The 27,147-nt window shown below is 56.1% G+C and overlaps 2 protein-coding genes across 8 annotated transcripts; both read left to right on the forward strand.

Annotated features, from left to right (window-relative positions):
- Window positions 1-303: 303 nt before the first annotated feature.
- NOP2 (NOP2 nucleolar protein) lies at window positions 304-6,060 on the forward strand. 4 transcript variants are annotated; one of them, XM_075165316.1, is made up of 16 exons: window positions 304-469; window positions 550-595; window positions 698-777; window positions 1,428-1,690; window positions 1,985-2,028; window positions 2,194-2,372; window positions 3,157-3,356; window positions 3,477-3,566; window positions 3,646-3,733; window positions 3,830-3,970; window positions 4,162-4,301; window positions 4,576-4,665; window positions 4,957-5,079; window positions 5,164-5,261; window positions 5,359-5,489; window positions 5,600-6,060. In XM_075165316.1, the coding sequence occupies exons 1-16, from the start codon at window positions 364-366 to the stop codon at window positions 5,851-5,853; spliced, it is 2,073 nt and encodes a 690-aa protein (XP_075021417.1). In that variant the 5' UTR covers window positions 304-363; the 3' UTR covers window positions 5,854-6,060. The 4 variants fall into 4 exon arrangements, with proteins under 4 accessions (XP_075021417.1, XP_075021428.1, XP_075021445.1 ...); XM_075165327.1 differs by having other exon boundaries at window positions 312-469; window positions 3,830-3,952; XM_075165344.1 differs by lacking the exon at window positions 5,164-5,261 and having other exon boundaries at window positions 312-469.
- Window positions 6,061-14,135: 8,075 nt separating this feature from the next.
- IFFO1 (intermediate filament family orphan 1) lies at window positions 14,136-24,885 on the forward strand. Of its 4 annotated transcripts, none has more exons than XM_075165383.1 (9): window positions 14,136-14,950; window positions 20,026-20,086; window positions 20,173-20,268; window positions 20,521-20,661; window positions 21,571-21,755; window positions 22,239-22,359; window positions 23,071-23,166; window positions 23,366-23,496; window positions 24,130-24,885. In XM_075165383.1, the coding sequence occupies exons 1-9, from the start codon at window positions 14,253-14,255 to the stop codon at window positions 24,230-24,232; spliced, it is 1,632 nt and encodes a 543-aa protein (XP_075021484.1). In that variant the 5' UTR covers window positions 14,136-14,252; the 3' UTR covers window positions 24,233-24,885. The 4 variants fall into 4 exon arrangements, with proteins under 4 accessions (XP_075021484.1, XP_075021457.1, XP_075021467.1 ...); XM_075165356.1 differs by having other exon boundaries at window positions 14,158-14,950; window positions 23,074-23,166; XM_075165366.1 differs by having other exon boundaries at window positions 14,158-14,950; window positions 21,595-21,755.
- Window positions 24,886-27,147: the final 2,262 nt, after the last annotated feature.

Consider the following 27,147-nt stretch of genomic DNA (forward strand, 5'->3'; position numbering starts at 1 on the left):
GGCCTGGAGGGGGGGCGCCCGGGGCTGCAGCCTCCCCTCGGGGGAAGCCAGAGGCCCGGCCGTCGCTTGGGGCAGCGACCCCTCGGCTTCCCTCGACGAGCTGCTGCCCGCCCGCCCTCCCCGGGAGCCGCGGACAGACCCAGGCCCCTCGGCGGCCTCCGGCGGCCGGAAACGCCTCACCGGGCCGAGGCCCCGCAGCAGGCCGGGCCTCTGACGTTGCCGGCCGAGCCACTGAGCGAGTAGGAGAACGGCGGCACCAGCCAATGGGTGAGGACGGGGGCGGAGCCGAGGCCGGGCGCATGCGCCGGCGCGGGGCGGTGGGGAGGTCTGCACGTGCGGCGGCGGGCCGGGTGCCGGGGCGCTATGGGGCGGAAGCTGGACCCCAGCAGGAAGGAGAAGCGCGGCCCCGGGCGCAAGGCCCGCAAGCAGCGGGGCGCGGAGGTGGAGCTGGCCCGCTTCCTGCCGCCAGGTAAGTCCGGCCTGGTCCGGCCCGGTGCCGCCTCGCGGTGCCCGGTGCCAGCTGCTTGACCGCGGCGTGTCTTTCCTCAGAGCCGGAGACCGGCAGGAAGAAGCTCTCCAGTCACGGGCGGAGGAGGTAAGGGCGGCCTGGCCCGGCCCGGCCCGGCCCGGCCCGGCGGGACGGGGGTCGCGGGGACGGCCGGGCCGGGTCTGACCGCCGCTTCCCCTCCCGATCCAGGGCTGCGAAGAGGCGACTGGGAGCGGGCAGCGCCTCGGCGGGGAGGAGGCCGCTCGGAGGAGAAGGGCGGGAGACGGCAGGTGAGCGCCGGGCGGGGCGGGGGGCCGGCAGCCGGCCTGTCCTGCTGCCCCCCGGGGCGCCCCCCCCCCACCGCCCGGCTCCGGCCTCTATTTTATGGCATGGGACAGCGGGAACGTCATTATTTTAAAGGAATTTTTCCTGATTTCTGGTCCCTGCCGAGCCAGGCGGCAGCGCTGTCTAAAGAACAAGCCGGTAAAAGGTCTCTCTTCCGCCTGTTAAAGCACTTCTGACTTATCCTCCCTTCACAGCGAGGTTATCGCAGGCAGGTGGGGTGGCGGAGGCTTTTAAGCTCGCTGCGCTATGTCCTGCGTCGCCTAGGAAGCTGTCACAGTAGGAAGAAGGAAGGATAGGCAAAGATTTGGGAAGGAGGGTACGGTAATATGTGAGAGCAAATACCATAAGAATTTTGTAGCTGTGTTTTTCTTTGGTAAGATTAGATCTCTCTAGTTAGATCTCTTTGAAGTTTCATTGGGGGAGAGGTGAGAATATGCCCTTGGTTACGATTGAGAAAACTGATGTGGAGAGCAAGCAGTCCCTTCTCTTGGACAGACAGCTCAGGATGAAGGCCTGTTTTGTATAACAACTGAAAAAACAGGGCAGCTGCTTTTGAGAATAATGCCTAACTTTTAACCGCTTTTTCTGCCTGTAGTTAAAGAGCAGGTGTCCCCACAGAAGGAGAAACATGCCGTAAAGGCAGCAGGACAAACTCCTCGCGGCCGGTCTGGCTTCAGTGATGGCAATTCAAAATGGCTGGCTCCGGCCAAAGCCAAGAAAGTCTCATCTAAAGGAAACAATGTGGAGTTATCCAGCGATGGTGAGGTGGAAGAGGGCAGCTGGGAGATGGAGGAGGAGGATGGGAGCAGCGAGGAGATGGTAGATGATTATGGTGCTTCATCATCAGAGGAAGAAGAGGTAGGAGCTTTTTCCCCTTAATTACACAAGAAATACTTGATTTTGCTGTCTGAAAGGACCCATCGGGCCTGGGGAAAAAGGGTGACTTTACTGGAGGGTGGATGGTGAAGTGGCAGAGAGCTTTCATCTTCTTCCCTTCACAAGAACAATTTCAAGCTTAGCAGCTGATCCCAGCATAACATTCAGTGCTTTTGTTTGTTGTGCTTTTTAAACAGAGCAGATAAATTTCACAGATGGTGGGAAGTAAGGGGGCACCTGGGGATATTGTTTCATTAATCTTCTGTCTCTGTTTAGTTGCTGCCCATTGAAAAAGCTGCCCTGAAGCAGAAATCTGACAGGTGAGGATTTGAGAACATCGCCAGTCTGCAGAGTCTTTCCTGGTTAGATGAGGAGCCTGTGGCGTTCATTCTTCTGTCCTCTCTGCCATCTAAGAAATGGTAGTTGTGAAGTGCCTGTGTGATTCTGTTCTTTTGTAAAACATCCGTCCTGTTCTTTGTCCTCAGGGCAGGCCTCAGTGAAGATGACAGTGAAGAGGAGGAGGAGGAGGCGGCAGAGGAGGAGGTAGAGGAGGCAAGCAGGCAGAAAACGGGGCAGAAGGAGGAAGAGAGCCCGGATCTGCAGCTCAACCTGGATATAGATGAACAATTTAAACTGCCAACTAATGAGCAGATTGAGAGAGAGAATATCCTTTTTATTTGTGACGTCCATAAGCCATATGTGTGCAGCAGCTGGATACAACCAAAGAGCTTCATTTGGACTTTATCATGAGTATTGCTTAGTAAAAGCATTTTGTGCATGACAAGGTATTTTTAGATGAGCTGCCCTAATAGACAGTATACAATGCTGCGCTTCGGTACAGCACAGTTAGGAAATCTGTTACTCCCTGTAACAGAGCTTGGAGCCTGCCCCAATTTCCTTTCTAGTTCTAAATGCATGTGGATGTCTTATCACGTAGTTCATTCCTCTGCACCCTGATTTTCCTGGCAGGTGTTTGTCTAACCCGTTCCTAGAGCCTCTGATGACAGCAATTCCAGCATCCAAAGTGCTTGCTCTTGGGCTTTGGTGATTTTCATTTCCTACCCCCAATACAATTTACTCCTGCCTCTTCTCATTCTCTTCGGTACCCCTTAGTTGCCCTTGGGGAACTTCTAATCTCCGTTCTGCTACAGGTAACGTTTTCAGTATTAAAAGACTTTTTTTTGCTGTCTTTCCTATTTTTTTCTGTCTATCTAAAGTAACTACCCAAATTCTTTTAAATACCTTGTAATTCCTGCCTCGTGAACTTTTTTGTCCAGTTCCATCCTTTGAATCCCCTTTCTGCTGAGCTCTGATGAAAGCGTATTCCAACACGGCCTTTCTGGTGCGGGTGCTGTTGTGATGCAGGAGTCCTGCATGACCGATGGTGCTTGTAAAGAGCCTGTGTGCGAGTTTCTTGGCTGTTTATGATTCCTTAATGGTCTTTCTACCTGCTGAGCCGCCTGACCTGCACATCATTCACCAACGCATCAAGGGCAACATGGAGGTGCTGCAGGACTTTGTGGTGAAGCGGGAGGAAGGACGCACGCGACAGGAGTACCTCGCATTGTTGCGCCGGGACATGGCTGCCTACTATTCCTATAGTGACTTCTTGCTCATGAAGCTCATGGACATCTTCCCACTCCCTGAGGTAGGATCCTGCCCTGCCCGTATCTTTGCTGACCGACGAGGATTTGGCTGCCTCCCCGGATTTGGCTGCTTCCCCGGGTTTTCATTTTTATCTCTGTTCTCTGTCCCTTCTTTCATCCAGCTGATAAACTTCCTGGAAGCCAATGAGGTTCCTCGCCCTGTGACCATTCGCACCAACACACTCAAGACGCGGCGACGGGACCTGGCGCAGGTGAGCAGGAACCTGTGGATGTCTCCTGTGCTGCCTGTCACGCAGGGCGGTGTCTCAGTCCCATCTCCTTGTCTTGCAGGCTCTAATCAACCGTGGCGTGAATCTCGACCCCTTGGGGAAGTGGTCAAAAACAGGACTTGTTATTTATGATTCCACAGTGCCCATCGGTGAGATCACCCTTCCTGTCGTAGCGCTGAGTTGATCCGCTCTTGGCTCCATTTCTTTCACATGTCATCTTTTTTTGTTCTGCCTTCCCTGCCCAGGTGCCACCCCGGAGTATCTGGCTGGGCACTACATGCTGCAAGGAGCCTCCAGTCTCCTCCCTGTCATGGCTCTGGCTCCACAGGAGAACGAACGCATCCTGGATATGTGCTGTGCCCCAGGAGGCAAGACCAGCTACATAGGTACCGCCCTGGAGCCGTGGGTGGGAGGCTCGGGAGGGATTGCTCTGTGAAATGATGAGTTTCCAGTGGTCTGTACAGAAAGGGGGAACAGAGGGGAACTGAACTTGGGGAAAGGAGCGGGGGTGGCTGTCTCTATGGGCAAAAGCGCAGAGGTTTTCAGGCCCTTGCTGATGTGTTTTGCCCTCCGGCAGCTCAGCTTATGAAGAACACAGGTATGATCTTGGCCAATGACAGCAACGCCGAGCGGCTACGTAGCGTGGTAGGGAACTTGCATCGGCTGGGAGTCACCAATGCCGTAGTGAGTAACTGCGATGGACGCCAGTTCCCCAAGGTATGTTCCTGCCTGCTTTGGGGTATCCTTACCATGCTTACCTAGAGCTGCTGCGCTGTCCCTTTAGTAAAGCTGTGTTCTCCAAAGCCACTTGTCACAGGATGAGCAGAGCTGCTGGGGAGCGTGTGTGTTATTTAATATGGAGACAAGAAGGTGGACAGGGCGGAGTGAAGGATCTTTCCTGCCTTCCCAGTCTTCTGGTTCCCCTCCTAGTCTTGGTCTCGTTCTGAGTCCCCACCTGTGAGCGTAATTCCAAATGTACATCTGCCTGCAGGTGCTTGGAGGGTTTGATCGTGTCTTGCTTGATGCTCCTTGTAGCGGAACAGGTGTCATTTCCAAGGATCCTGCTGTCAAAACCAACAAGGTGAGTGACCAGTGGGGACGCAAGATGGGGACTCAAGTATGAGTCATGAGAGGAAGGACTTTGGGGCAGCTTTGTTCTTGAGAGATGCCTGCAATAGGGACACTGATTTTTCCTTCTCTTTTCTATCCTGCGTGTTGTACTAGAGCTAGGTTTTTTGAGGTTAATTCTGCAGAAGACCCCAGAATCTTCTATATCATATGTGCTTTGCTCTCCTGTCATCCCTGCATCCATAATAGAGGCCTGGGGTGTTTCCCTGTGCCTCTGGCATCCTAACCTATCTTTCTCTTTCAGGATGAGAAAGACATCCTGCGCTGCGCTCACCTGCAGAAGGAGCTGATTCTTAGTGCTATAGATTCAGTCAATGCTGCCTCGGAGACAGGGGGCTACATTGTCTACTGCACTTGCTCCATCATGGTAAGTCCCTTCCACGCTCTGCTGTGGTCATCTCCTACTCGGGGGACTGCTGAGCTTTGGATCCTAATGCTTAGTCTCTGGCAGGTGGAGGAGAACGAGTGGGTTGTGGATTATGCCCTGAAGAAACGCAACGTTCGTTTGGTGGCCACAGGCCTGGACTTTGGCAAGGAAGGCTTCACTAGGTGTGTGCCAGGTCACAAGCTGCACAGGTGACTGTTCCTTGGTGACCAGGTTTGAGCAGAGGCATTCTATCACTTCTCACCCCACTTACTTCTCCAGGTTCAAGGACCGTCGCTTCCACCCCTCCCTCAAGTCTACGCGGCGTTTCTATCCCCACACGCACAATATGGATGGGTTCTTCATTGCCAAGTTCAAGAAATTCTCTAATGCTATCCCTCAGGCGCAAAAAGGTAACCTAGCGCTGGAGCTCAGCTGAGCTGCCTGGGCCTGCTCTCACAGACTGCTTCCCCTGCAGAAGCCATGCGGGTTCTTCTTACAGCACTTTTCTCTCTTGTTTCAGATGAAGAATCTGCTGTGGAAGCAGCAACTCCATCCGCTGTTCCTGATACCATCATGGAGCCCCAGCCAAAAAAGAAGAAACTTGAGGGATCAAAAGTTGACAAAGAGCAGAAGCCACCACAGCCTGCTTTGAAGAAGAAACATTCATTGCAGAGACAGAGGAGACCCTTGAAGGCTGGCCGGCCTTCTCCCAAAATGATGCGTCCTCAAGCCCCTACCAGGAAGAAGCATAGAGTGAAATCGACTGGACAGTGAGAGGAACTGCATTTCCAGGTGTTGGCCCCCTCCTTGGAGAGCAAAGGGCAGAGGCTGCTGCAGCTACGTGCCTACCACCTTGTTTTTCCTGCTCTGTGCAGATAATGTCTGCAGCACCGAGCGCCTGGGACAGCTATAGCCCCGTTTGCTCCTTTCCCTCTGCATCAAGGACTGATGCACTGACCCATTAAAAGTTTTATGCTCTTGCTTAAGTCTTGTCCTTTTCCCTTGAACACGGAATTCTGCAGTGTCCCCTTACTCCTCTGCAACAGAAACCCCTTCTGCTCCTCTCTGATGCTCTGGCATTTCTGGTGTCTGTTCTTACGCTCTGCAACGTGGATGTTTGTGAAGAAGCAGTGGGAGCTGAAATCCTAGCTGCCTGGATGAAGGTTGTATTCTGTGGTGCCTGTCAGCAGAGTGCTTCATCAGGGCAGGGCTGGAGCTCCTAGGCCAGTGGTCCTCTGCTGGTCCCTAGTTCCCTGTCGTCGCTGCGTGCTGGTCCAGTTCACTGTTGTGATTGTCCTCGTTTTACTCTTGCGCTGGTCTCCAGCAGCCTCTTGGTTCTCGGCCTCCCAGACTGCAGCAGGGATTGCTGCTGGTCCTGGAGCTGTACAAGCATGTTCTTTCTTTCTGCCTTTTTGTTCACCTAGATGTGGTTGCTTCTCCTCGAGACATAACAAGCAGTGGTCTGGGCTGTTTCTATTTCAACATCGTCCCAGGTCCCTTTCACTTGTCAGTGTGAGTAGATATTCTCTTCTTTGGGTCTACTCTCTGATGAATAAATCTTTTTCCAGAGACAACTTATTAATAAGCTTTCTACCAAGAGTGCTCTCTGGCTTCTCTTCCACCGCAGTGTGTGTGGAGTTGGATGTGTAACAGACCTGAGGCATAACTTGTTTCTGTATTTGTCTTGCTAGCTCAGCTCACATGAGGCTTTGCCTTGATTTATTTTCCTCACCAAGCTTTGGGTTCGTGGGAGAACTTGATGTGCTATTCCAGTGTCTCGTGTTAAGGACAGCTGAATGCAGTGGGCTGTAGGATCTAGGGAATCGTTTCTGTCCTGATCTGCTACGTGTGAGGCTGCTGCTTTCCCATGTCACCAGGTTCAGCAAGTAGTGAGGCTGAGCAGGAACTCCAGACACTCCCTCAGACACATGCACACACACACACTAGAGGTGCGACCAGACGCAGACTGATTAGCAGAAACTGGAGAAAAGTGCTGTGGTGGGTTCCCAGGAAAACACAAACGGCACGTGCAAAACATCCTGTTCTTACTCGCTGGCCCATCAAGCCCGGAGCGTGCTAGTGGATCGTGTGCGCGCGCTTTCATGGGTCTCTGGTAGCTGGTCCTCAGACTTGCAGTCTGTCTGTATCTGGCTCTCAGACCTCTTATCCTACTTACGGGCTAGTCCAGCTTGCAGTTTGCTAGCAGATCACAAATGCGCATGCATGCAGAGAAAATGGCTAGGATTAGTTTAATGTGAGGCTGGGACAGATGGCGGTAATCAGGTGCAGGGCTCAGCCAGACAAGCAGACTGACCAGCAGCCAGTCTCCATGTGACTGGCCCCTTCTATTTATTCCTCCTCTCCATTTCCCGTGCTCACTTCTCCCTGATCTAGCTTGATGCCTTCCTTTCCCCTCCTTCAGTCCCTCCCCTTAACATCCCGTAGTGAGTTTTGCTCCCATAATCCTCAAAACATTGCATGATAAACTTCACGCAGTCCCACAATTCCCCTCAAACATCCTATAATGAATTTGCTCTTTCCCATAAAGCCTACGGTAATTTTGCTTTCTTGTCAGTTGTGAAGTTTCTGGCTGAAGCTCTTCAAGGTTGTGCTCGAGTGGTTCCTGTAATGGTTCAATCTGTCAGTGTCTCAGGAGTCCTGGTCTTTGTTACAGCCTGTTATCTTCTGCTTTTTTGGGCTTATGTATTTGTGTGTTTAATTTATTATAACTCTGGTTTTGGGGGTTTTTGACTTTGTCTTTTTGTGTTGAATAGCTATTAACCAAATATCCTTATAGTTGAAAATTACTTTTTCCCCACACTTCCTGGTGAATTAGGGTAGGGAGGAGCCTCTGCGTGCGTCCGTCTCACTCTGTGTCGTGAGGTCTCTGTATTGTCTGACATACAGGACCTGAGGGAAGTTTTCCGGGGTCTTTCAGAAAAACTAGATAAATGCTAGGTACTATTAGGAAAGCAATTATTAGATAGCAAAATGGAGAATATTATCATCTCCCTGTATAAAATGACAGTGCATGCACTTCTTCAAAATTGCGTTTCTAATGTCCTCCATCTGAGTAAGGATTGAAAAACTGGGAAACGTTCGGAGGAGGACAAGTACATCCAAATTTACAGAATGGTTTCTGTGAGACAAACAGCTAGAGTCACGGCCTCTTTAAGCTTGGAAAAGAGGCTGGGGGAAAGCAGTGATATAACAACATGTAAAATTTTGAGCGACATGGAGAAGATGGACAGGGAACAACTGCTAGCTGTCTTCCAATAAACAAAACAAAAAAACCCTAGGACCCATCAAACGCACCAAAGGTGTAGGTAGCTGTGAAACTCCTTCCTGCAGGGTACGGTGGATGCTAGAAGCTTACACAGGTTGAAAACCCAGCCGTGTGCACGAGGGAAAAATGTTTTTTGTAAAGGCTGGTAAACACAACTGGCTCAGAAGATCCCCGAGCTGTGGACTGCTAGAGGCTGGAAGAGCGTTGTGTGGCTGCTCGCTTGCCCTGGCCACAAACCCCTCTGTCCTCATCCTGTGCTGGAGACTGATTCCTGGGCTTAGACGGACCATTGGTCTGACCCAGCTTAGCGGCTCTTGCGTCCCTGGGAGGTGGTCCCACTGCTGTGCCTGCCCCGTAGTGCTCCCAAGGTGAGTCCTGAGCTCTCCCCAGCACCTCATTTCCCTCAGCTGGGTCCTTGCTGCACAAGGCTTGCATTGCTTGTGGCAACAGCAGCTTCCAGGTAGGCTGAGCCCTGCCTCTGCTCCTCCAGCCTTATTTCTTTTCCAGTTCTAGCAGATTTCCCCAGGAGTGATGAAATACGGGATTTTCGCAGAAATCTCAAAACGGGAGCCATATCGCAATCTTCCAGCTATAGGGTGACATATCCAGAAGGGCTTTTACCTCTGGAAAGCCGTGAGCCTGTCAGTGATGCTGACCTGTCCCGCTTCGCTGCTGCCGCCTATTGAGGTTCGTATACTAGCATATAGTCCCGGCTTGATAATTAGTTTATCTTGATAACCCCAGCAGCAGGGATAGAAAGTTCTTGGTTGGGATCCCAATGTATCTGTCTGGTTCCCTCTGACAAGTGGGAATAGATGCTGCTTTAACCATGTCAATAAAACTTTTCTCTCTTACTGAGCATCGTTCCGCTTGCTTTGCTTGCCTGAAAACTTTTCATTACAGGTGGGGAGAGACAGAGGAAACTTTCTGCTCTCCTTGGTGGTTCACTCCCCTTCTGCTCTTTATTTCAGCCATTGCAGTTATCGCTGCGCAGAGAGACAATGTTGAGCGTGACCTGAAATACTTCCATCGGAGGCAGTACTGGGGATGTAGCAGCGGGGGACAAATGTTGGTGGCTTGCCTCTGCATTCTGGTACGAGGCTGCTGGTCACACTAGACTTGTGTTTGCAGCTGCCTTCTTACTCTGGGAATCTTTTGTTTCCTGAAAGCTGAGATTTTTGGAAAATGTGACTACCGGAGCAGCTTTCAGTACCTTCTTTTAACGCATCTGAAAGCTGCTGATAACTTGGCTTGCAAGAGCTGAGGCAGAGCAAAGCAAGAAGTGAGGCAAAGCAAGGGTTGAAAGCAGATCTGAGGAGTAAAAATGCTCATAAATTTAAAAAGTTGCCACGTGCAACTCTATTACAGGAATGAGTCTATCAGAGAAGCCTTACCAGGGTACGATTAAGAGGGCCAGCTGGCAGCTCCTGCCTGCCAGGCTCTGGAGTGCTGCCAGCTCACCTCTGCAAACCAGGAGGGAGAGGTAGGGCGCTGCGCTGCTGCACCCTCGGCGTGGCAGAGGAAGGAAAGACTTCTGGGGACAATAGTGCGTAATGGAAAGAGAAAAGACTCCAGTAGCAATGCGGGCCGGTCACTAATTCCAGTGATGTCATACACTGTAATGTCTGATCTGCGCCGGGCAGACAGCCTGCGGTTGCGTTGTCTCGTGTCAGGCTGTATCCAGAGGAAGGGACTGAAATCCTGCACTGCACGTTTCAGGGACTTGGGTATAAAATTTAGATCCTCGAGCACACGCTCTGCTGCACATAACCCCATAGATTTATACACTTCTATAGGGGCTGAAGCCACAAATGTCAAGCTCGCATCAGTAGGTTTTGCTCCCCCAAGCTGTCCATCCCTGCTAGGGAGGATGTGGAGAGCCCCCGAAGAGGAGGTCTGCAAGTCCTACCTGCCTGCTGTAGTCAATGGGGAATTGCTGAGAAGAGTAGGGTCAGTTAGGTCCCTGGCTCTTGGCTGTAGCACCTAGAACTGCCTTCACGTGCAAGACCTGGCTACAAAACTCCCTCCTGGACTGTTGTTTGGGATTTTTGAAAAGAAAATCCCTTCCCTCCTTTGCTGTTAGACAGGGACATTTCTGTGCGTTGGTTAGTGTGGTGATCGCCCAGCTTCTGTTGGCAGCTGCTCCTCTGTGCCAATTTCTCCCCATTCGCACCCAAATCTAGGCAGCTAACTCTGGGCTGCCGGCTTTGCTAGGCAGCAAGGAGCCCAAAAGTTGTGTGTTCATTGCAGCACCTGCCTCTGGTGGTGGATAGAAGCAATTTTAGGGGTCAGTTTTAGTGAAGCATCCTGGAAGTTGGAAGACTTGGAGAATTTACACTGAGATGTTCCAGCAGTGTGGTGCAAGGGAGAAGGTACCGCTGGGGTACTCAGAGGGAAGGAGAGCAGGGAGGTGGGGTATACGCATGCTAATGTGACCTATGCCTTAAAAAAAGAGCCTCGAGGAATGCAGTGGAGCTAATTTGAACAGGTTTCACCTATGAAGCACCTTTGCAAGGAGGATGCGTTAGCTAGTAAGAGGTTCTGTGATCTGGGAGAGGGAGAGCATCTCAAAATGGCAATGGATGTTAAAGCTAGGCAAATTCAAATGAGAGGCAAGGCAAGGCAAGGCATGTGATTTTAATAGGTGGTTAGCCACCTGGGGAATCCACCTTGATTTGCCTATGACGGGTAATGGTAGAGGCTCAATCTCTTTTTACCATGCTGTCAGCAACTAGAGACACAGTCCCACGCAAGTACCTGACTTGAGCTATGGAAATTTGCACCATGTGTTTTGCACAGGGTCAGAAAACGCGGTGCTTCTTTCTCGGCCTTAAAATCTGTGGAAGTAAGATAAATACCAGCATGTTTGTGAATAAGTGTCTATTTTTATGTTGGCTACAGGTACAATTTTAAGAGCTGCAGTGAGGTGTAGTGAGCAGCTCTGCGTGTCAGCAGGAGGGGTCCAGCAGTGCCACTGCTGAGCCTGAGCTAATAAGATTGGGGCAGGAGCTCTTGGTGGGTTTGGAGAAGTGCCGGGGTTTTGGTGAACCGAGAAGGGAAGATGAGGAGGAAGAGCTGTGGTGCTGGGGTGAGGTTGAGGCCCAGGGAGGAGCGTTGTGGTCCCCTGGGTAGCAGGATTATCTCTAGGCTCTGGGCTTCCTCAGGAGTAACTAGAAGAGGTTGGCCCTTTGCCCCAGCTATCTTCTGTGTCAGGAGGAATACTTTATCCCAGCAAGTATGCCGAGCAAGGGAAGCCAGGAAAAAAAGGAGGCTCCACACTGCCCTGTCCTTTCCAGGAGACAGCAGGAGTGTTGGTGGAAAGAGGCGCTGGAGGTCTGTAGCCCAGCCCCGGGCTGTAAGCAGGACTGTCCCAGCACTAGGTCACGTCACTGTGGCTTTGCGTAGCTGAGCCCTGAGAACCACCAAGGATGGAGATTCCACCACCTGCTCTAGTGCTGCGCTGGCCTCCTGGTGAAAAAGCTTTTCCTGATGGATGGCGATGCCTTCCTCCACTGGCATTTCATTAATCAGCTCCGCTTGCCACGTTTCCCCAGCAGGACAGAAGCAGGCCAAGCAGAGCTTAGGAAAGCGCTTGCTCCACGGTTTGTGGTGTTGCTCTTGCCTGCGCTCCTCGCTGGCTGCATGCAGCAGCGGATCACCCTGCTGTGCCCGACCCTGCTCGCCTGGGTGCGACCGGAGGGGATTGCAAACAGGCTGGCAGCTAGTTTTACCTATGGGGAGTAAATTAAGGGGTATACGAGGCGGGGAGGATGCTGGCAGAAAACGTGGGTTGCTGTGCATGCAGGCAGGCTGCAGCAGCGTGGGGGGAGTGGGTGAAGGGACGCGGCAGCAGGCAAGAGGGAGTCAGTGATGGTTTCCAGGGTGTGTGCTGAGAGGTCTCCGAGCTGGAGCTGTAGCTTCAAAACAAGCTCCTTGACTGGGATCCCTCTTGTCCATCTGTTCTTCCCTTTACCCTGGCTGCTTATTTGCTAGTATTGCTGCTGGGTGTGTGGCTCCCTACCGGCTGCTGTTGCAGCAAGGGTTTTTGGAAGACCGGGATCTCCTGCGCCCATCCATGAGGAAAGCCCTCCTCCCTTCCTCTCCCAAAAGCACTGCTTGCCATGGCTTAGGCTCTCTGGTCAAAGGCAGAGCAAGGGAACAGCCATTTGAGAAGAGGGTAAACGTTAAAAAGGAGGCGACAGAAGGAGAAGGAAAGCTCACTTCATACAGGCGGGACTGAAGTCCAATTATGACTTCTAGCAGTCACGCGTGTGCCAGGGAGGATGCAGCCAGGTTACTGACGGGAGAGGTGTTATAAATGCAAATGGGGGCTGCTGTGGGGAGCCCAGAGTCATGGGTGGGGCAGGGGAGACAGGCAGGTCACAAGGCAAAACATGCAGGACATAGCAAGGCAGCAGAGGGGAACAAATTTGATTCGGTCTGCTTCTGGGCGAGGAAGGCAGAAGAGTAATGGACGGATGGAGGAACCCTGTAGGCCTGGAGGAGAAGCAGCAGGGAAAATGCAATAGGCAGACTCCCAGTCAAGACTGGCGAAGCTGGCCATCCTCAGCGGGTCTGGGAAGTTTCTGAAAGTGTGGACTGAGCCAGATCGCAAGGGAAGGGCTGCAGCACACCACCCAGCTGGAGCCCGCCCACCTCCTACCATGAAGTTCCATGTAGTGCAGCGCCGGGCATCTCCTTTAACTCAATCCCGTTGCTCGCTCATCCCTTGCTGACGGCTCAGCTGAGATCTCGGGGCCCGGTTTGCGCAAGTGCCACGCTCAGTTGCACAGTGGAAGTCCTGGGGGAACGGGGCCGTGAGCACACTGTCTGTGTGCAAGGTAACACAGGTGTCCACATCCATAAATGTTTCTGTATTGATCGATCTGTGCGCAGTGTCCTCCCACCGTATAACGGGGTAAGGGACCATGCCAGTGCTTTTGGCAGCATTGCCCTGGGGTTGAGGTCGGAGTCAGGGCGGGGGGAAGAGACTGTAGGAAAAGACCTAAAGAAGGCTAAAATAGGAGGTAGGAAATAAGACCCGAGGCCGCTTTGTGAACAGTGAAGGAGAAGGCCAGTCGCAAGCCACGCACGATATTTGAGAGGCTGGCTGCCTCCACACAACCTCCTCTGCCCTCTGGCTCGCCATTGTCTGGTGGCAGCTCTCTGTAGGCGGACTGCTGATGGAGCAGGGGCAGGGCTGCCTTTGGAGGGGGACCTCAAGTGAGGATAACGGGGGGGGGGCTTTTGGGGTGCAGAGGGGACGTTATGCCGTGTTTAAGGGGGGCGGCGCTGGGGAAAGCACTAAAGGCTATGCAAAAAATAATAATAATTAAAAAAAAGAGCGCACAGACACCCTGCGTTGGTGCTCGGTCGATGACGGGAATCGGTGCCCAGCGGGACTTCAGCTTGCGGTGCTGGAGAGGGGCCCCTCCCCGCTGCTGCCGGGGCTGCCAGCGCGGAGGCCGGACCGCGCCCGCCGGGGGCTGCAGCCGGAGTCCCGCCCGCGCCCCATCCCTTTGCCCTGGGGAGCCCCGAAACCCGCCGGAGCGGAGCGCGGGGAAGCCGCGCCGCCCCCCCGCCCCGCTGGGGCGAGGCCGGGGGGCCGGGCCGGGCCGGGCCGGGCGAGGAAAGGGAGGTTTCCGCCTCGTCCCCTCCTCCGCTCGCTCCGCCCGGGGCCGGCCGGCGGGGCGCGGGGCCGGGCGGGGGAGCGGCTCTCCGGCCCCGCCGCCGCTGCCGCCGCATCCCCGCCGCAGCGGAAGCCGCACCCCCGCCGCCGGGGCCGGCCGGGAGCAGCCCCCCGGCGCATCCCGCCCCCGCCGGGCCCCTGATTGGCGCCGGCGGCCTCGGCTCCCCCCCGCGCCCCGCTCCCTGTCCCGCCGCCGCCATGAACCCGCTCTTCGGCCCCAACCTCTTCCTCCTGCCGCAGGAGCAGCAGGGGCTGCCGGGCCCCGAGCTGCCGCCGCCGCCGCCCGCCCCGCGCCCCGCCGAGCCCCTGGGGGGGGACCTGGCCGCCCCGCCGCCCGCCGGCCCCTTCCCCGCGCCGCCCGCCGCCATGGCCCTCCGCAACGACCTGGGCTCCAACATCAGCGTCCTGAAGACGCTGAACCTGCGGTTCCGCTGCTTCCTGGCCAAGGTCCACGAACTGGAGCGGCGCAACCGGCAGCTGGAGAAGCAGCTGCAGCAGGCGCTAGAGGAGGGGGGCCGGGGCCGCGGACCCCCGCGCCGCGACCAGGCGGTGCAGACCGGCTTCGTCGGCCCCATCCGCACCCTGGGGCTGGGGCTGGGGCTGGGGCTGGGACCGGCCCGGGCGCTGGGTTCCCCTGGCTGCCGCCCCGGCGCCCCCGCCCAGCCGCCTCCTCCCTTCCCGGCTGCCTCCCGCTTCATGCCCGGCACCATCTGGTCCTTCTCGCAAGCCCGGCGGCTGGGCCCGGGGCCGGAGACCACCCTGGTGCAGGGACCGGGGGTCTCCTGGGTGCACCCGGACGGGGTGGGCGTGCAGATCGACACCATCACCCCAGAAATCCGGGCCCTCTACAACGTGCTGGCCAAGGTGAAGAGGGAGCGCGACGAGTACAAGCGCAGGTGAGAAGGGGCCGCGGGAGCGGGGGGGCCCGAGCTGCGTCCCTCGAGGGACCGAAACCATCGCCGGGAAGGCTGCAGGGCTACCCGATGGGCGCCGGTGCGGAAGAAGCAGGCAGGGGGGAGAGGCACCCCTGGCCTGACTTCCCGGGAGTGCAGGCTCCAGGCAGCGTGAGGTGGGGTTGTAAGGCAAAAACATGGACCCCTGGAGGCATTCGTCTACACCTGGGTCTCCTCGCTTGCCTCCTGGTGTTTGAACCCCCTCGGGATGCTCGCTGAGCATTTTTCTGTCTTACCAACCCGGCCTGAGGGACTAGAAATGCCTTTCCAAGCGGGGAAGAAATAACATGACTCCAGGAGCTGGCATTTTAAAGGGGAGGGGATCTGGAAACTCTCGGGAAGGAGGAGCAGCTGGAAAGTAGGTGAGGAAGGTGAACGTGCAGCAGTGAGCAGGTTTGGGTTGGAAAAGGCTGCTGGGAGGAGGAGGGCTCTCTGGATATGTAGGAAAGTGCCGAGAAGCCCCTCGGCAGGGCAGCTGGCTCCCCCGGGCCCTTTCGCTCCCCGGTGCTCTCCCAGCCGGCGCCTCAGCAGCAGCGAGCTGTGCGGGAGCACCCCACTCCTCCGGGGCTTTCCTCCCAACCCAAAATAGCTTGGCATGTGCCTCAGAGAAGGGCGAAGCAGAATGCAGAGCTAATCTCTTGGCCGGTTCTTCTTTCCCGTGTGGGGTGGCCGCCGCTCTCGCACCACGCCGGCGGTGCTTTTGTTTCAAGCCAGTTTCTGAGGCTGCTCTCAGATCCGCACGTAGGATGAGATCAGGCAAGGGCTGGCGTCGCTGGGTCAGGGCACGGAGCAGAGCGGTGGGGCCGGGCGAGGCTATCACTGACCAGTGACACCACCCGAGCAACTGAGGTTTGTTGTTTTTTTTTTCAGAAGAAAAGTCACTTTATGATGCTTTAGAAGCAATTAGAAAGTAACTGATTACGTACCCAAAGGAGCAAAACGGTCTGCTGTACCCACGGGAGCCGCGCCGCTGACCTGTGCTTCACAGCCACGGGCTCTGGTGCCAAGATCAAGGCTGGGGATCCAAGATGACACCTTATGTTTTTGGCTTTATAAGGCTTTGGCTGAGCAGACTTGCCTGTCAGATGCTTCGAAGGCAGTGAGCAAGGCACATGGAAAGGAAGAGTTGGCATCTCTTCTTTCTCACCGATTGCTGCATGTACCTAAGGCCTTTTATTATTAAGCCAGGGGTCGGGCTCCTCCAGGGGTGGGCAGCTCTCTTTGCTTTGCGATTTCAGATCAGATAGCGGGGAGCTGGACCCACCTTTTTGGCCTGGAGGGCTCGAGCCTCACCTGCTCCAAGTGGGTCAGCCAGAGGCGACCAAGTTAGGTTTGCCGGTGCTGCTGAAACTTTGGGAGAAAGGAGAGCTTTTCAGGGTTGTCCCGCTCTGGCAAGCAGGTTTTGGGGAAGGCTGCAGGGGGGGTGACGGAGGGAGCGGGGACGCTGGGGGCAGGCGGGGGGGCACCACGAGCTGCTGCGGGCCAATGTTGTTGGTGGGATCTATTTTTGGACTGTGTTACCAGGAGCTGGGGGAAAGCAGACCCCACCCCCAGACCCTTTCCAGCCCTGGGAACTTTCTGACGGGTGCAGCCAGGTCCCAAACAGAGGAATGGGACAGGAGGATCCCATTTCCACACCCTTCCCCATGCTGAGGGCTGACACCGACATCCCCCGGGAGCAGAGACCTCCCTGCCGTGGTGGGCTCTGATCTGCCGTGGGGACAATGTGGCTGGTGTCATCCCTTTGCCACCTGCCTGGGGGCAGAGGGAAGAGACCGTGTTACCACAGGACTTCCCCGTTCTCTGACCCATGGCTTGGGTGCTTGAGTTTGTGCTTTCTTTAGGGCAGCGTTGCCACCGTGCACCCCACGGCACTCGGAGCGGTGCAGCAGGAGGAACTTCTCTCTGGATATGCAGGGCCTGAAATTCACGTCTGGGATCTAGAAGGGGTGCGGGGGCAATAAGGAGGGACGAGAAGAGATGCAGCAGCCGGAGAGAGGCTCACAGGAGCCACACTTGGGAGGAGCAGACTGAGGCTAGGTGGCCTGTAGAGGGGCAAAGGGTGCCTGCGAGTGTCATACAGACCCGCCAAGCGCTGGGGATCCGAGAGTCTCATCAGGTTTGTGCTGTCTGCTACATCTGTATTCCCAAGTAGTTTTTATCTTGGATGCTGCAAGGACACACTGGAGATGTGGCGAGTAGTGTTATGGCACGGTGTATTAGAGTCACAGAATGGTTTGGGTTGGAAGGGACCCTTAAGAATCACCTAATCCAACCCCCTGCCATGGGGTTTCACTAGATCAGGTTGCTCAAAGCCCTGACCTTGAACACTTCCAAGGATGGGGCATCCACAACTTCTCTGGGCAACCTGCTCCAGTGTCTCACCACCCTCATCGTCAAAAAATTCTTCCTTCTATCTAATCTAAATCTATCCTCTTTCAGTTTAAAACTGTTGCCCCTTGTCCTGTCACTACAGGCCCTGGTAAAAAGTCTCTCTCCATCTTTCTTGTAAGCCTCCTTAATACATTAAAAGGCTGCAAGAAGGTCTTTTGTTGTTGTAATTGCCCTCCAAGGAGGTGCGCCAGACTGCAGGGCATTCACTACTAAGGTGAAGCTCAAACATAGCTCAAACATTGGCAAGAGAGGGAAACGTGCAGCTTCAAGCCCCGAGCAGCCCCACAGCACCGGTCTGCACTAACCGTGCGGTATAGGGTAAGGCACCCCAGTGCCTTTTCCAGCGAACAGGATTTTTAAAGATGTAGGGGATGGTTTATTTCACTAAGCAAACTTCTTGAGGGGATACACCTTGAGGGGGGCTGTAGGGACAGCACTGCATCTCGTAACGTCCCCAGCTTTGGGAGGGCTGGCCTGTAGCCGGCAAGGAGATGGCCGGGTCTGTCTGCTGCTGGGGCCCTCCTGCCCTCGCTCTCTGCCTTCTCCTGTATTTCAGCCTTTGGGCAGGTTGCTGCCTTGCGGCGGTGCAGGAAGGACGCACATCTCCCCTTGGCGTGCGCTGGCGGCCGTGGGGTTGTGTGGGGCAGCCTTGCTTCCAGCTGGCAGCGACCTGGCAGCGGCCGCCGGCGTGCTGGGCTGCGGGTGCAGTGCTGCAGGCAGGTTATTATTAGGAGTGGTGCATTGCAGGAGGGAGCAGGGAAGAAGGAGCCAGGCAGGAGGTGAGAGGGAGAGAGATTCGTAACGGATGGGCGTGCAGATTCGTCGCTTGCGGGGCGAATCACTGTTGCCTCCTGCCTTTAAATCGGCGTTTATCTCATCTGTCCTCATCTTCCATAGCATTGGCGTGAAATGAATGCTTCCGAGGATTTGCAGCTATGCTTTACTTCCCCAGTAAGTCCGGGCTATATAGAGACCCGGAGGGAGGCGGAGACCGAAAAAGAGAGGAAGCGCCATGCTGTGAAAGATGCTGAAAATTTTTTCGTATGGTGGAAGGCGTTTTTCTCCCCGGGGAGGGAGGCCTTGTTTGAGCGGTTCCCATATAAGGGCAATTCTACCTTTTAACTTATTCCTTCCCTCTCTCTTCATCTCCCTCTTCCCCTAAAGAGATGGGAACTCCTTTTGACTCCCTTTCTGTAGCTGCGGGATGGAGCCAACACCAACACGAGGACTGCACGCTTTCTCCTTGTTTGAGTAAGGAGAAGTATTGCCAGCATTAAGAACTTAGAAATTAATAAGCCAGGACTCTCCCACGTCGTCAGATTGTTCTGATACCCCGAGATAACAAGTGTGAGGGCTTTTCATGTGCTTTCTGGTCTCCTAGACTTTAGGATTTATTTTTCAAACTTGGTGTGAGTAAGCGAGAGAAGAGATTTTTCACGTTCTTGTGCAGGGTCGCAGTGCCTGTGTCGGTGCTTGCAAGCATTAAGTGGAAACCGGAGATCGCAACACCAGACAGGGCCCAGCTCAGGTTGCTTTCCCAGAGAAATCCCACTTTCTCAGAGAAATCTGGCTCTCCCAGAAGAGCCAGGAGCCGGGTAAGAATGCAGCAGCCCTGCCCCGTGCTGCACCGCAGCGCGTGCCAACCCCTCTGCTCTATGGGATAGTCATTTAGCAAAGAGCAGTACAGCCTGGTGGCCTCCCAACAGACCGTGCAGTGGGCCAACACCGCAGCGTGGCCCAAGATGATGATCTCATGCAGCGAAATATAATACAATAATTGCTAGGCGATGTGTCTTTGTATAGCAAGGCCGGGCACCTTGCAGCTCAGCCTTTTGCAAAGCTGCAGAGCCTGATACAGTACCCACGGGCCAACTTGGCATGAATTGGGACAATCCATCCTGCTTCCTTGTAGGATGAAACAACGTTCTTTAATCCAACCTGTTATGCGGCAGAACAGCCAAGGAGACTTGTGCCCCTGCCCGGGTAGCGTGGCCTGGCGCAGGGCAGCCCTCTGCGTTGGCACAGGCAGAAGAGCAGCCCCTCCTGTTGACGCACATCATGGCCACTCACGCCGTAACGTGGTTTGGTATTAGGTTGGGTTTTACGCTTCTGGACAGCCTGAACTGCAACGCTGCAGGCACACAAACACGATCACAAATATGATGCAGAGAGGGGCAACTCTGCAATATCTGCAAGCCTGTTATGGAGTGTTGGAGCTGAACCTAATGTGACCCAAGGCCAAGGGGCTCGGGGGTGGATGGAGAGGCCGGTGGGCTGCGTCGGGCTGTGGGCCAGCCCCAGGGTGGCAGGGCGTGCAGCGCAGCTGCCGCAGGGAGCCTGCGGTTGGTGTCCCCAGCTTCCCCCGTCGCGGAGCAGGCAGCCGGGGGACAGTGGAGAGCATGGTGGGGCAGGGTTTGTGGCCGGTTGGGGGCTGATGGGCGTTTGGCAGCTGCCGTCGTCTGGAAACAAGCGGCGGTGCATTCCTGGGCACGTTCTCCTTCCCACCCCAGGGCCATCATCACCCCCTCTCGGATAGCTTTGGGGTGAGCAGCTGCCGCTCCCTCCTCTCCGGCAGCCGGCGAGGCGAGGCCGGTGGGATCTGACTAGTGCGTTTGTCTCCCTAGATGGGAAGAGGAGTACACGGTGCGTGTCCAGCTTCAAGACAGGGTGACTGAGCTGCAGGAGGTGAGCATCGCTGTCCCCCCCCTCCCCGTGCACCCCAGCTGCCCTGCGCTGACGCTGATTTGCACGTCTCCCTCTGCCTGGGGCAGGAAGCCCAGGAGGCTGAAGCCTGCCAGGAGGAGCTGGCCATGAAGGTGGAGCAGCTCAAGGCAGAGCTTGTTGTCTTCAAGGGACTGATGAGCAATGTGAGTCCCTAACCCCTCTCCGACCCAGCAGCAATGTCCTACCCGAGCGGTGGGGCTGCGTGGAAAAGCAGTTCCTTGATGGGGCATGTCCAGCCCAGAGGTGGTCTGGCAGGGTTGGTCCAGGGTGCAGTCAGCAAAGTGGGAATGCGGACGCAGTCCTGCAAGCACAGGGGGAAATGTGGGGGCTCTGATTGCCGTTTGCCTTGCCTAATCCACCTCCTTTGTCCCCCTCCTGCGGCGCTGTGGGTTCAGAACATCACGGAGCTGGACACCAAGATCCAGGAGAAGGCCATGAAGGTGGACATGGACATCTGCCGGCGCATCGACATCACTGCCAAGCTGTGTGACGTGGCGCAGCAGCGGAACTGCGAGGACATGATCAAGATGTTTCAGGTGAGAAGCGCCTGCTGCTGCTCCAGGCTCCGGCCGCCGGCTCTGGGGAGGAGAGTTCCCGAAGGAGGTAGAAGACACACCACTAGCCCCCTGTTAGGGGAGACGCTTGGTCACCCTCACCCTCACTCCTTGCAGTCCCTTGCTCTCTGTCTCTCTCGGGAGGACCAGGCCAAAGGGCACAGAGAAGGAGGTAGAAAGCTCCAGATGTTGCTTTGGGCATTGAGAGGCCCCTCAACCTCTCGCTGACCTGTTGTGTTGGGCCCGGGGACCCCGCAGTGGTAGGGGAGCGGCTGCAGGAGGGAGACGAGTTGCTTGAGTGTCTGTCTCTAATTCCATCTCTCTCCTTCCCCTTCCCCTCTCCGTCATCTTCTCTCTGTCTCTCTTCTCTGTCTCTTTTCTCTTTCTGGATGTTGCTGCTTTTCTGTCTCGCTCTCTTTGTCCCTACAGAAGCAACTGGTTAGTTCCATTCAGTTGGGAAAGTGTACAAATTTTAAACTTTCTGTAAATAAGGTCGGACTGTAAATATTGACATATTTCACCTTTTTCAGACTCTGTCTCTTTTTTCCTGTTTCTGTTGCTGTGTTTTCTTATCTCTGGACTGGGGTGATGGGTGATTTGAGTTTTTCTGCAGTAAAACCACATTGTTTTTTCTCATCAGATTCATAGATTCCATCTTTAGTTGCTTAGTTTTAATTTTAGAAAATGCCAAAACCATGTTTTATCCATTGCACCATCTTTAACCTGATCATAACGAGCCCGTCTCTCTCTTTCTCTCTCGCTTTTCTTCCTTCCTTTCTTTCTTTCTTTCTTTCTGTCTTTCCCCGCCTTTCTGTCCTTCCACCATTCCTTTCCCCTCCATCTCCTCCCAACTACCTGCTCCCAACCTCGGACCCGGCCTCGTTTCTGTAGTCTCTGCACTTGTCTCCCGTTAAGGTCCCAGCCTCGGTGGGGCGGAAGCGGGAGCGCAAGCAGGTCAGCGACGAAGACACCTCGCTGTCGGAAAGCGATGCCTCCCGAAAACCTGAAGAGGAAGAGGAGGACGAGACCACGGCCATGAGTATCAATGAGGAAATGCAGAGGATGCTGAACCAGCTGTGAGCGCGGCTGCTCCGCACCTCTGCTGCCGGCGTCGGGCGAGGCTCCGGCACCAGGCTCCCCGCCGGCGCCTGGGATAGCGAGGGCAGGGGTGGGCTGCGGCTCCCCTTCCTGGGGGAGGGTGAGGTGGGAGGTGCTGCCGTGGGGTACATGCACCCTGTGCTCTGCGGCGCAGTGGGACTGACCCCCTGGGAGACCTGAGCCCACCCATGCCGTGGGTGGGAGCTGGTCCAGCTCCCCTCCTCTTGCCCCCTTCCCGCCTTTTGGGAGTCCCTGCCTGAATTTGCTGGGGCTCCTGACCATAAAGCCAGCCCCTTCCCCATCAACTGTTAGGTTTGGGCACACTTGAGCTCACCCTGGCCAGACCCCCCAAGAACTGCAGCCCTGCCTGTGAAGGCTTTTGGCACTGATGGGACCCCCTGCCTGCCCTGCCTGCTGGGGTTTTCCTGCTGGGTGCTGACGTGCTGTCTCCTTGCCCCCAGGAGGGAATATGACTTTGAGGATGACTGTGACAGCCTCACGTGGGAGGAGACAGAAGAAACGCTGCTCCTCTGGGAGGACTTCTCCGGATACGCCATTGCAGCTGCAGAGGTGCAGGGGGAGGTAACGGTGGTGTCAGGTCCCCTCGGGGATCCAGCCCTGGGTTGGGACACTCAGTCCTGCCTGAGACTGGGAAGATGCTCCCTCAAAGACTAGACTTCAGCCCCTTCATCCCTTGCAGGCCTGTACAGATGCTTCCCCTCTACAACCAGTCTTCTCTACGTGAATACGTTACCGCATCCTCGTGGAGGTCTCCTTGTTAGACAGACCGGGGACCTGTAGCCTGAAAAATGTGCTGAAGGCACGGCCCACATGCGTAGGGAGAGCCACAATCCTCCCAGAAGAGAAGACCTCCTCTGTGGTCTGTCTCTGGTGGTCCCTTGCTTGGGCTCTCCAGCCCACCTGCCCGCTGTGCAGCAACACTGCCCAAACAGAGGCCTCAATGTCTGGCCAAAGCCCTCGCCATCCCGCATCTTCAGCCCTCGGCAGTCCCCTGGGGATGTGTCGCACTTGGGGACGGTCTGTGCTCTCCAAAGCTTCTGTGCATTGCTGGGCTTGTTCTGGGCTGACATCCTCACTGCCCAGTGTGGCAACTCCTGGGTCTCTCTACCCCGTTTGGCAGGACTGACTCGTGCCTTATTTATACTAGACCGCTTATGTTTCTTCCTCTTTTCCCAGTGCTGCCAGTTCTTTCTCTGATTTCTCTCTCTCTTGCCTTTGGTTCCTCGTGTTGGACGTCTCCCTGCCTCTAAACATGCCGTCTGCTCTCCCCAGCAGCAGGACGACAGCCTGGAGAAAGTGATCAAGGACACAGAGTCGCTGTTCAAGAGCCGTGAGAAGGAGTACCAGGAAACCATCGACCAAATAGAGGTGGGAAGAGGAGGAGGAGGAAGTGGGGAGGACATGGCACAGAAGGGGTGAAATGGGGCAGTGGGTCCCTGGGGGAGGGAGACACCATGCTGGAGCAGGTAGTTGGTAATGAGGGGCGACAGCCTTGGGTCTGGCCATGCCCCCTGCCCTGCACCACACCGTGCCCCGGGCTCATCTCTGCACCGTTTCCCTTGTGCAGCTGGAGCTGGCCACAGCCAAGAACGACATGAACCGGCACTTGCACGAGTACATGGAAATGTGCAGCATGAAGCGAGGCTTGGACGTGCAGATGGAGACTTGCCGGCGGCTCATCACCCAGTCTGGGGACAGGTGAGCTTCAGCGGGAGGGCCGGGATACCCGTGCTCTAGGCACGGACTGGAGCCAGGGCAGTGGTGAGTGGGAGCTGAAGCACGGGGTAGTACTCCTGCCCTGCCCTGGTGTGGCATGGAGAGAGGGCAGTTCCCAGAGGCTGTTGGACTCCTGGTGACCAGCCTCCACACAGGTCGTGGTGCCACCCCTGCAAAAGGTGGGCTGCACACAGGAGTCAGTTTTGACAGGTGAAGCTGGACACCCCCAATGGAGAGAGGAGCTGCCGTTGTGCAGGGTCATCGTATAGGTCCCCACAGGCATGTGGAGCCGGGGTGGCTCCAGGCTGGGGACCTCTGTGGTGGGCTTTCACTGACCCCTCGCCTCACATGCCGTGGCAGGGTCGTGCTCTGGGCAGGCTCCTCCGGCATCTCCCCCAGCCCTTCTTCATGCTCTGGACCTCTCGGCTGGTGTTCTCTGGGACACCCTCCCCAGCACCCAAGGATTCCTGCGGACCCACACATGCCCCAGGGGAGTGACAGGGGGCAGTTCAGCTTCTCTCCTTCTTGCTCTGGTGCCCCCTGCCCCCACCGAATTGGGTCCTTTCCCTCCCCCTGAGCGGTGCTGTGACCACTGCCCTTTACTCTTCTCCGCAGAAAGTCTCCTGCCTTCACCCCGGCCTCCAACAGCGAGTCAGCCCCGAACGAGGAGAGCGAGGAGTCCGACCGCGACCCCCCCAGCGACGCTTCCATCAGATAATGAGGGGAGGCCCCGCTCCCTCGGACCCCCTTCCTGGCCTGGGAGAGACTGTCAGGGACGTGGAGCCGCTGGTAAACGTCTGTCGCCCAGGCTCACTCCTGTTTTGGGGTGCTTGGCAGATCCCGCACCCCCCTGCCACCAGATATCTTGCAAATGGGAATAGCTAGATAGACCTGAAGGCCCTCGCCCGGGCCGCTCAGCCTCCAGCCCCTTCTCTATTCCCTTCCCCCGCTTTGGTTAAACTGCGGTTCGGGCAGGGAGGCTCCAAACCTGCCACAGGGGCATTCTCCAGGACCTGTCCCCAGGCCCCCCCAGACCCACCTCCTTCGGCCTCCATCCTGGTACGCTTGACCTGCCCCCGCCCTCCCTGCGCCACACGGAGCCCAACGAGAGCCGTACCTCCCTGCAAACTGGACCTGACACTGGTGCCAACTGGACCGAGCCCGGGGCTTTCTCCGTCCTTGCTGCTGGCCGGGCGCCCGGCTGATCCCGATGCCACGCCGGGCACCCCAAGCCCCCCCGCCTCCTCCGGGGCGGGGGCCGAGTCCCGCTCACCGTGCACTTTGCTTTGCCGCACATCGTCGGTGCGCTCGCGTCTGTGTTACGGGGGCGAGGGGTCATTAAATGGGACAGTTTCCTTTTCTACAGCTTCACCGGGTGTGGGCTCTCCCTGTGCTGCCGCGGGTGCCGTGCGGCTTGAGGCAGGGTGTGTCCTCCACCGGACCCCCAAGCCCACATCAATGGGGGCCTCCCATGGGACACTCCCATCCCTTGGGCATGCCAGATGGGATGGGCAGATGGGACAGTGGCAAGATCCCTGTTCTCAGGGCCACTGGCCCTCGACGGGCCATGTGTAGCACTGGTGCTGCGTGGGCTGCCTTGTTCTTAACCTGGAGCATCATCGATGCTGAGGCTGAGGGATTGGAAACGAAGCCAAACGTGGCTCATGACTTGTGGAGCTTCCTCTCCCAGCGCCTGGTCTCCTCTGCCATACCAGGGCATCCCAGAGCATCTTCTCGCCTTGCCCCCAGTCCTACGTGCAACCTCGGTGTAACCACAGTGGGGGTTCCCGTGTCCCACCATCTCTTGCAGCATTTGCCTGGCTGGCTGTTGCACGTCCTCCTCCGGTGAGGGGAGGCGGGGGTCCGGGGGGGTGGCAGGAGGGGTGAGCAGCCTGCTGAGAGGCAGTGTTTTGCAGGGCTGTCTGCTGAGCATTGGACCCAGACTGCACAGCCAAGGCAGGTGAAGCTCCACAGAAAAACACTTCTCACAAAAGGTCCTCAAGGGAAGAGAGAGTAGATGGCAGTAGAGTTTTTGGATCATCTCTAAGATTAGGTAAGGTAGATAAAATGAGGGCTGAGGGATGCAACAGTTTGTCTCTGCAGGTTTGGCTTGGGTAGCTAATGCTGCCGTGCGCTTGAGCTGCGAGCACCGGCGCATCCGTGCACCGCAGTGCAGAGGGTCGGTGTTTGGGCAGGGGGGACCTGCCTCTGCCTGTGCCTGCAAGACGTGATAAGGCACGCGTTGGCGTTTCAGCGTGGGCTAAGCTGGCTGGTTAGAGCCGGCGGGGAGGCGAGGCCCTGCAAATGGCGTGAGAAGTTAGGAAGCCGAGGAAGCCTCCAGGCCAGGGTGCAGCTGGGGCACTGCTGCTGGTGCCGGGAAATGGCAGTTCCTCAGCCGATGGTCTGCTCTGGCTGGGCTCTGACTTGCGAGGGCCGTCTTTGCCTCTCACGGGGAAGGTGGGAGAGCGGTTCCCGGGAGCAGCAGGGGGCTGGATAGCCGCGGAGGTGCGCTCCCCCCGCCCTGGCTGCGTGTGGCTGGGCGGGCGGGCGGGAGGTGTGTGCCTCAGTGCCTGCCCTGGGGCAGGCCTTCGCCATGGGCCTCGCCTCCACGCCGCCTTGCCCGACTGTTTCCATTTCTTTCCCTCTTCCCTTTTTATTTTTCTTCCTAAAGGAGCTAAAGCCAGAGGAAAGATTTTAATCTGGGCTTTTTCTTTTGAGTGATGATGCCTCACACGCAGTAGATCAGGGATCACTTTCTATCCTGCCTGCAGGCTCTTCTGGTTCATGCAAATCCCCTTTTCCGAACGTGTCTTTGCAGCATTCTCTGCTCTTTCTCTGCTGAGGAGATCTCTGTGAGTGGCTGGCTAAGTCTGGCTTCCCCCGTGCATAATCCATGACGTGTACCTTACCCTCTCGGTACTGCTTAAGAAACCCACAGGACTGTAGAGCATGTACCCTGAGAGATTTCAAGCACGAAGCACAGAAGGACTGACATCTCTGCCTCAAGCAATCGTTGCCCAGAGGAGCAGCTGGTGCTGCCAGGTGCCCGTGTACCAGGACACGAGGGGACCCCAGTCCCACACTGCTTGTCAGAACTTCATTTGCAGTGAAACGGAGATCTCCTCCTCCCGTGTGTGCAAGATGCTGTTCTCTGGTGAATTCTATCACCAGTAATAGGCTCCGTTCCCCCACTAGTGTGCCAGCCCCTGAGATCTCACTGGCAGGACACGCAACACTGATCCTTTGACTCAGCAATTTCTCAGCATGGGAAGCACAGGCCAAGGCCTCCAGCGTTAGCCAGACCATCTCCCCTCATCTCCTGTCCATCAGTGGTGACCCCACATCTTTGATGCTGGATATGAGGAGGTATGGACGTTCCATCTATTTAACTCTTCTCTGTGGGCTCCTTTCTATTCTTTGGGGAGTATCTAGCCTGCTTTTCTCCACTGTGAGCGCTGCTGGGAACTGTGGTGTCTAGAAACTGCTCAGCGCTGTGTTGCTTCTCGCCTCCCTAACCTCATCCCTTTTCCAGGACACCGCTCGGCAGCGCCTGCTCAGGAAGCAATATCAGAAGAAATTGTCTAGCAAAGACCCAGGTCTTGGCTGCTTGATCTTTCTGAACAGCTGCTGGTC

This window comes from Calonectris borealis, chromosome 1 (genome assembly GCF_964195595.1).
Source record: "Calonectris borealis chromosome 1, bCalBor7.hap1.2, whole genome shotgun sequence".
In the NCBI taxonomy this organism is placed as follows: domain Eukaryota; kingdom Metazoa; phylum Chordata; class Aves; order Procellariiformes; family Procellariidae; genus Calonectris; species Calonectris borealis.

Bases quoted from the DNA above. Each gene is read 5' to 3' on its own strand.
- NOP2 (XM_075165316.1), top strand. From the start codon at position 364: ATGGGGCGGAAGCTGGACCCCAGCAGGAAGGAGAAGCGCGGCCCCGGG. The intron at 778-1,427 runs GTGAGCGCCGGG...TTCTGCCTGTAG, and splicing joins AGAAGGGCGGGAGACGGCAG to TTAAAGAGCAGGTGTCCCCA. The intron at 3,567-3,645 runs GTGAGCAGGAAC...CTTGTCTTGCAG, and splicing joins GGCGACGGGACCTGGCGCAG to GCTCTAATCAACCGTGGCGT.
- IFFO1 (XM_075165383.1), top strand. From the start codon at position 14,253: ATGAACCCGCTCTTCGGCCCCAACCTCTTCCTCCTGCCGCAGGAGCAG. The intron at 20,269-20,520 runs GTGAGTCCCTAA...CTGTGGGTTCAG, and splicing joins TCAAGGGACTGATGAGCAAT to AACATCACGGAGCTGGACAC. The intron at 21,756-22,238 runs GTGAGCGCGGCT...CCTTGCCCCCAG, and splicing joins CAGAGGATGCTGAACCAGCT to GAGGGAATATGACTTTGAGG.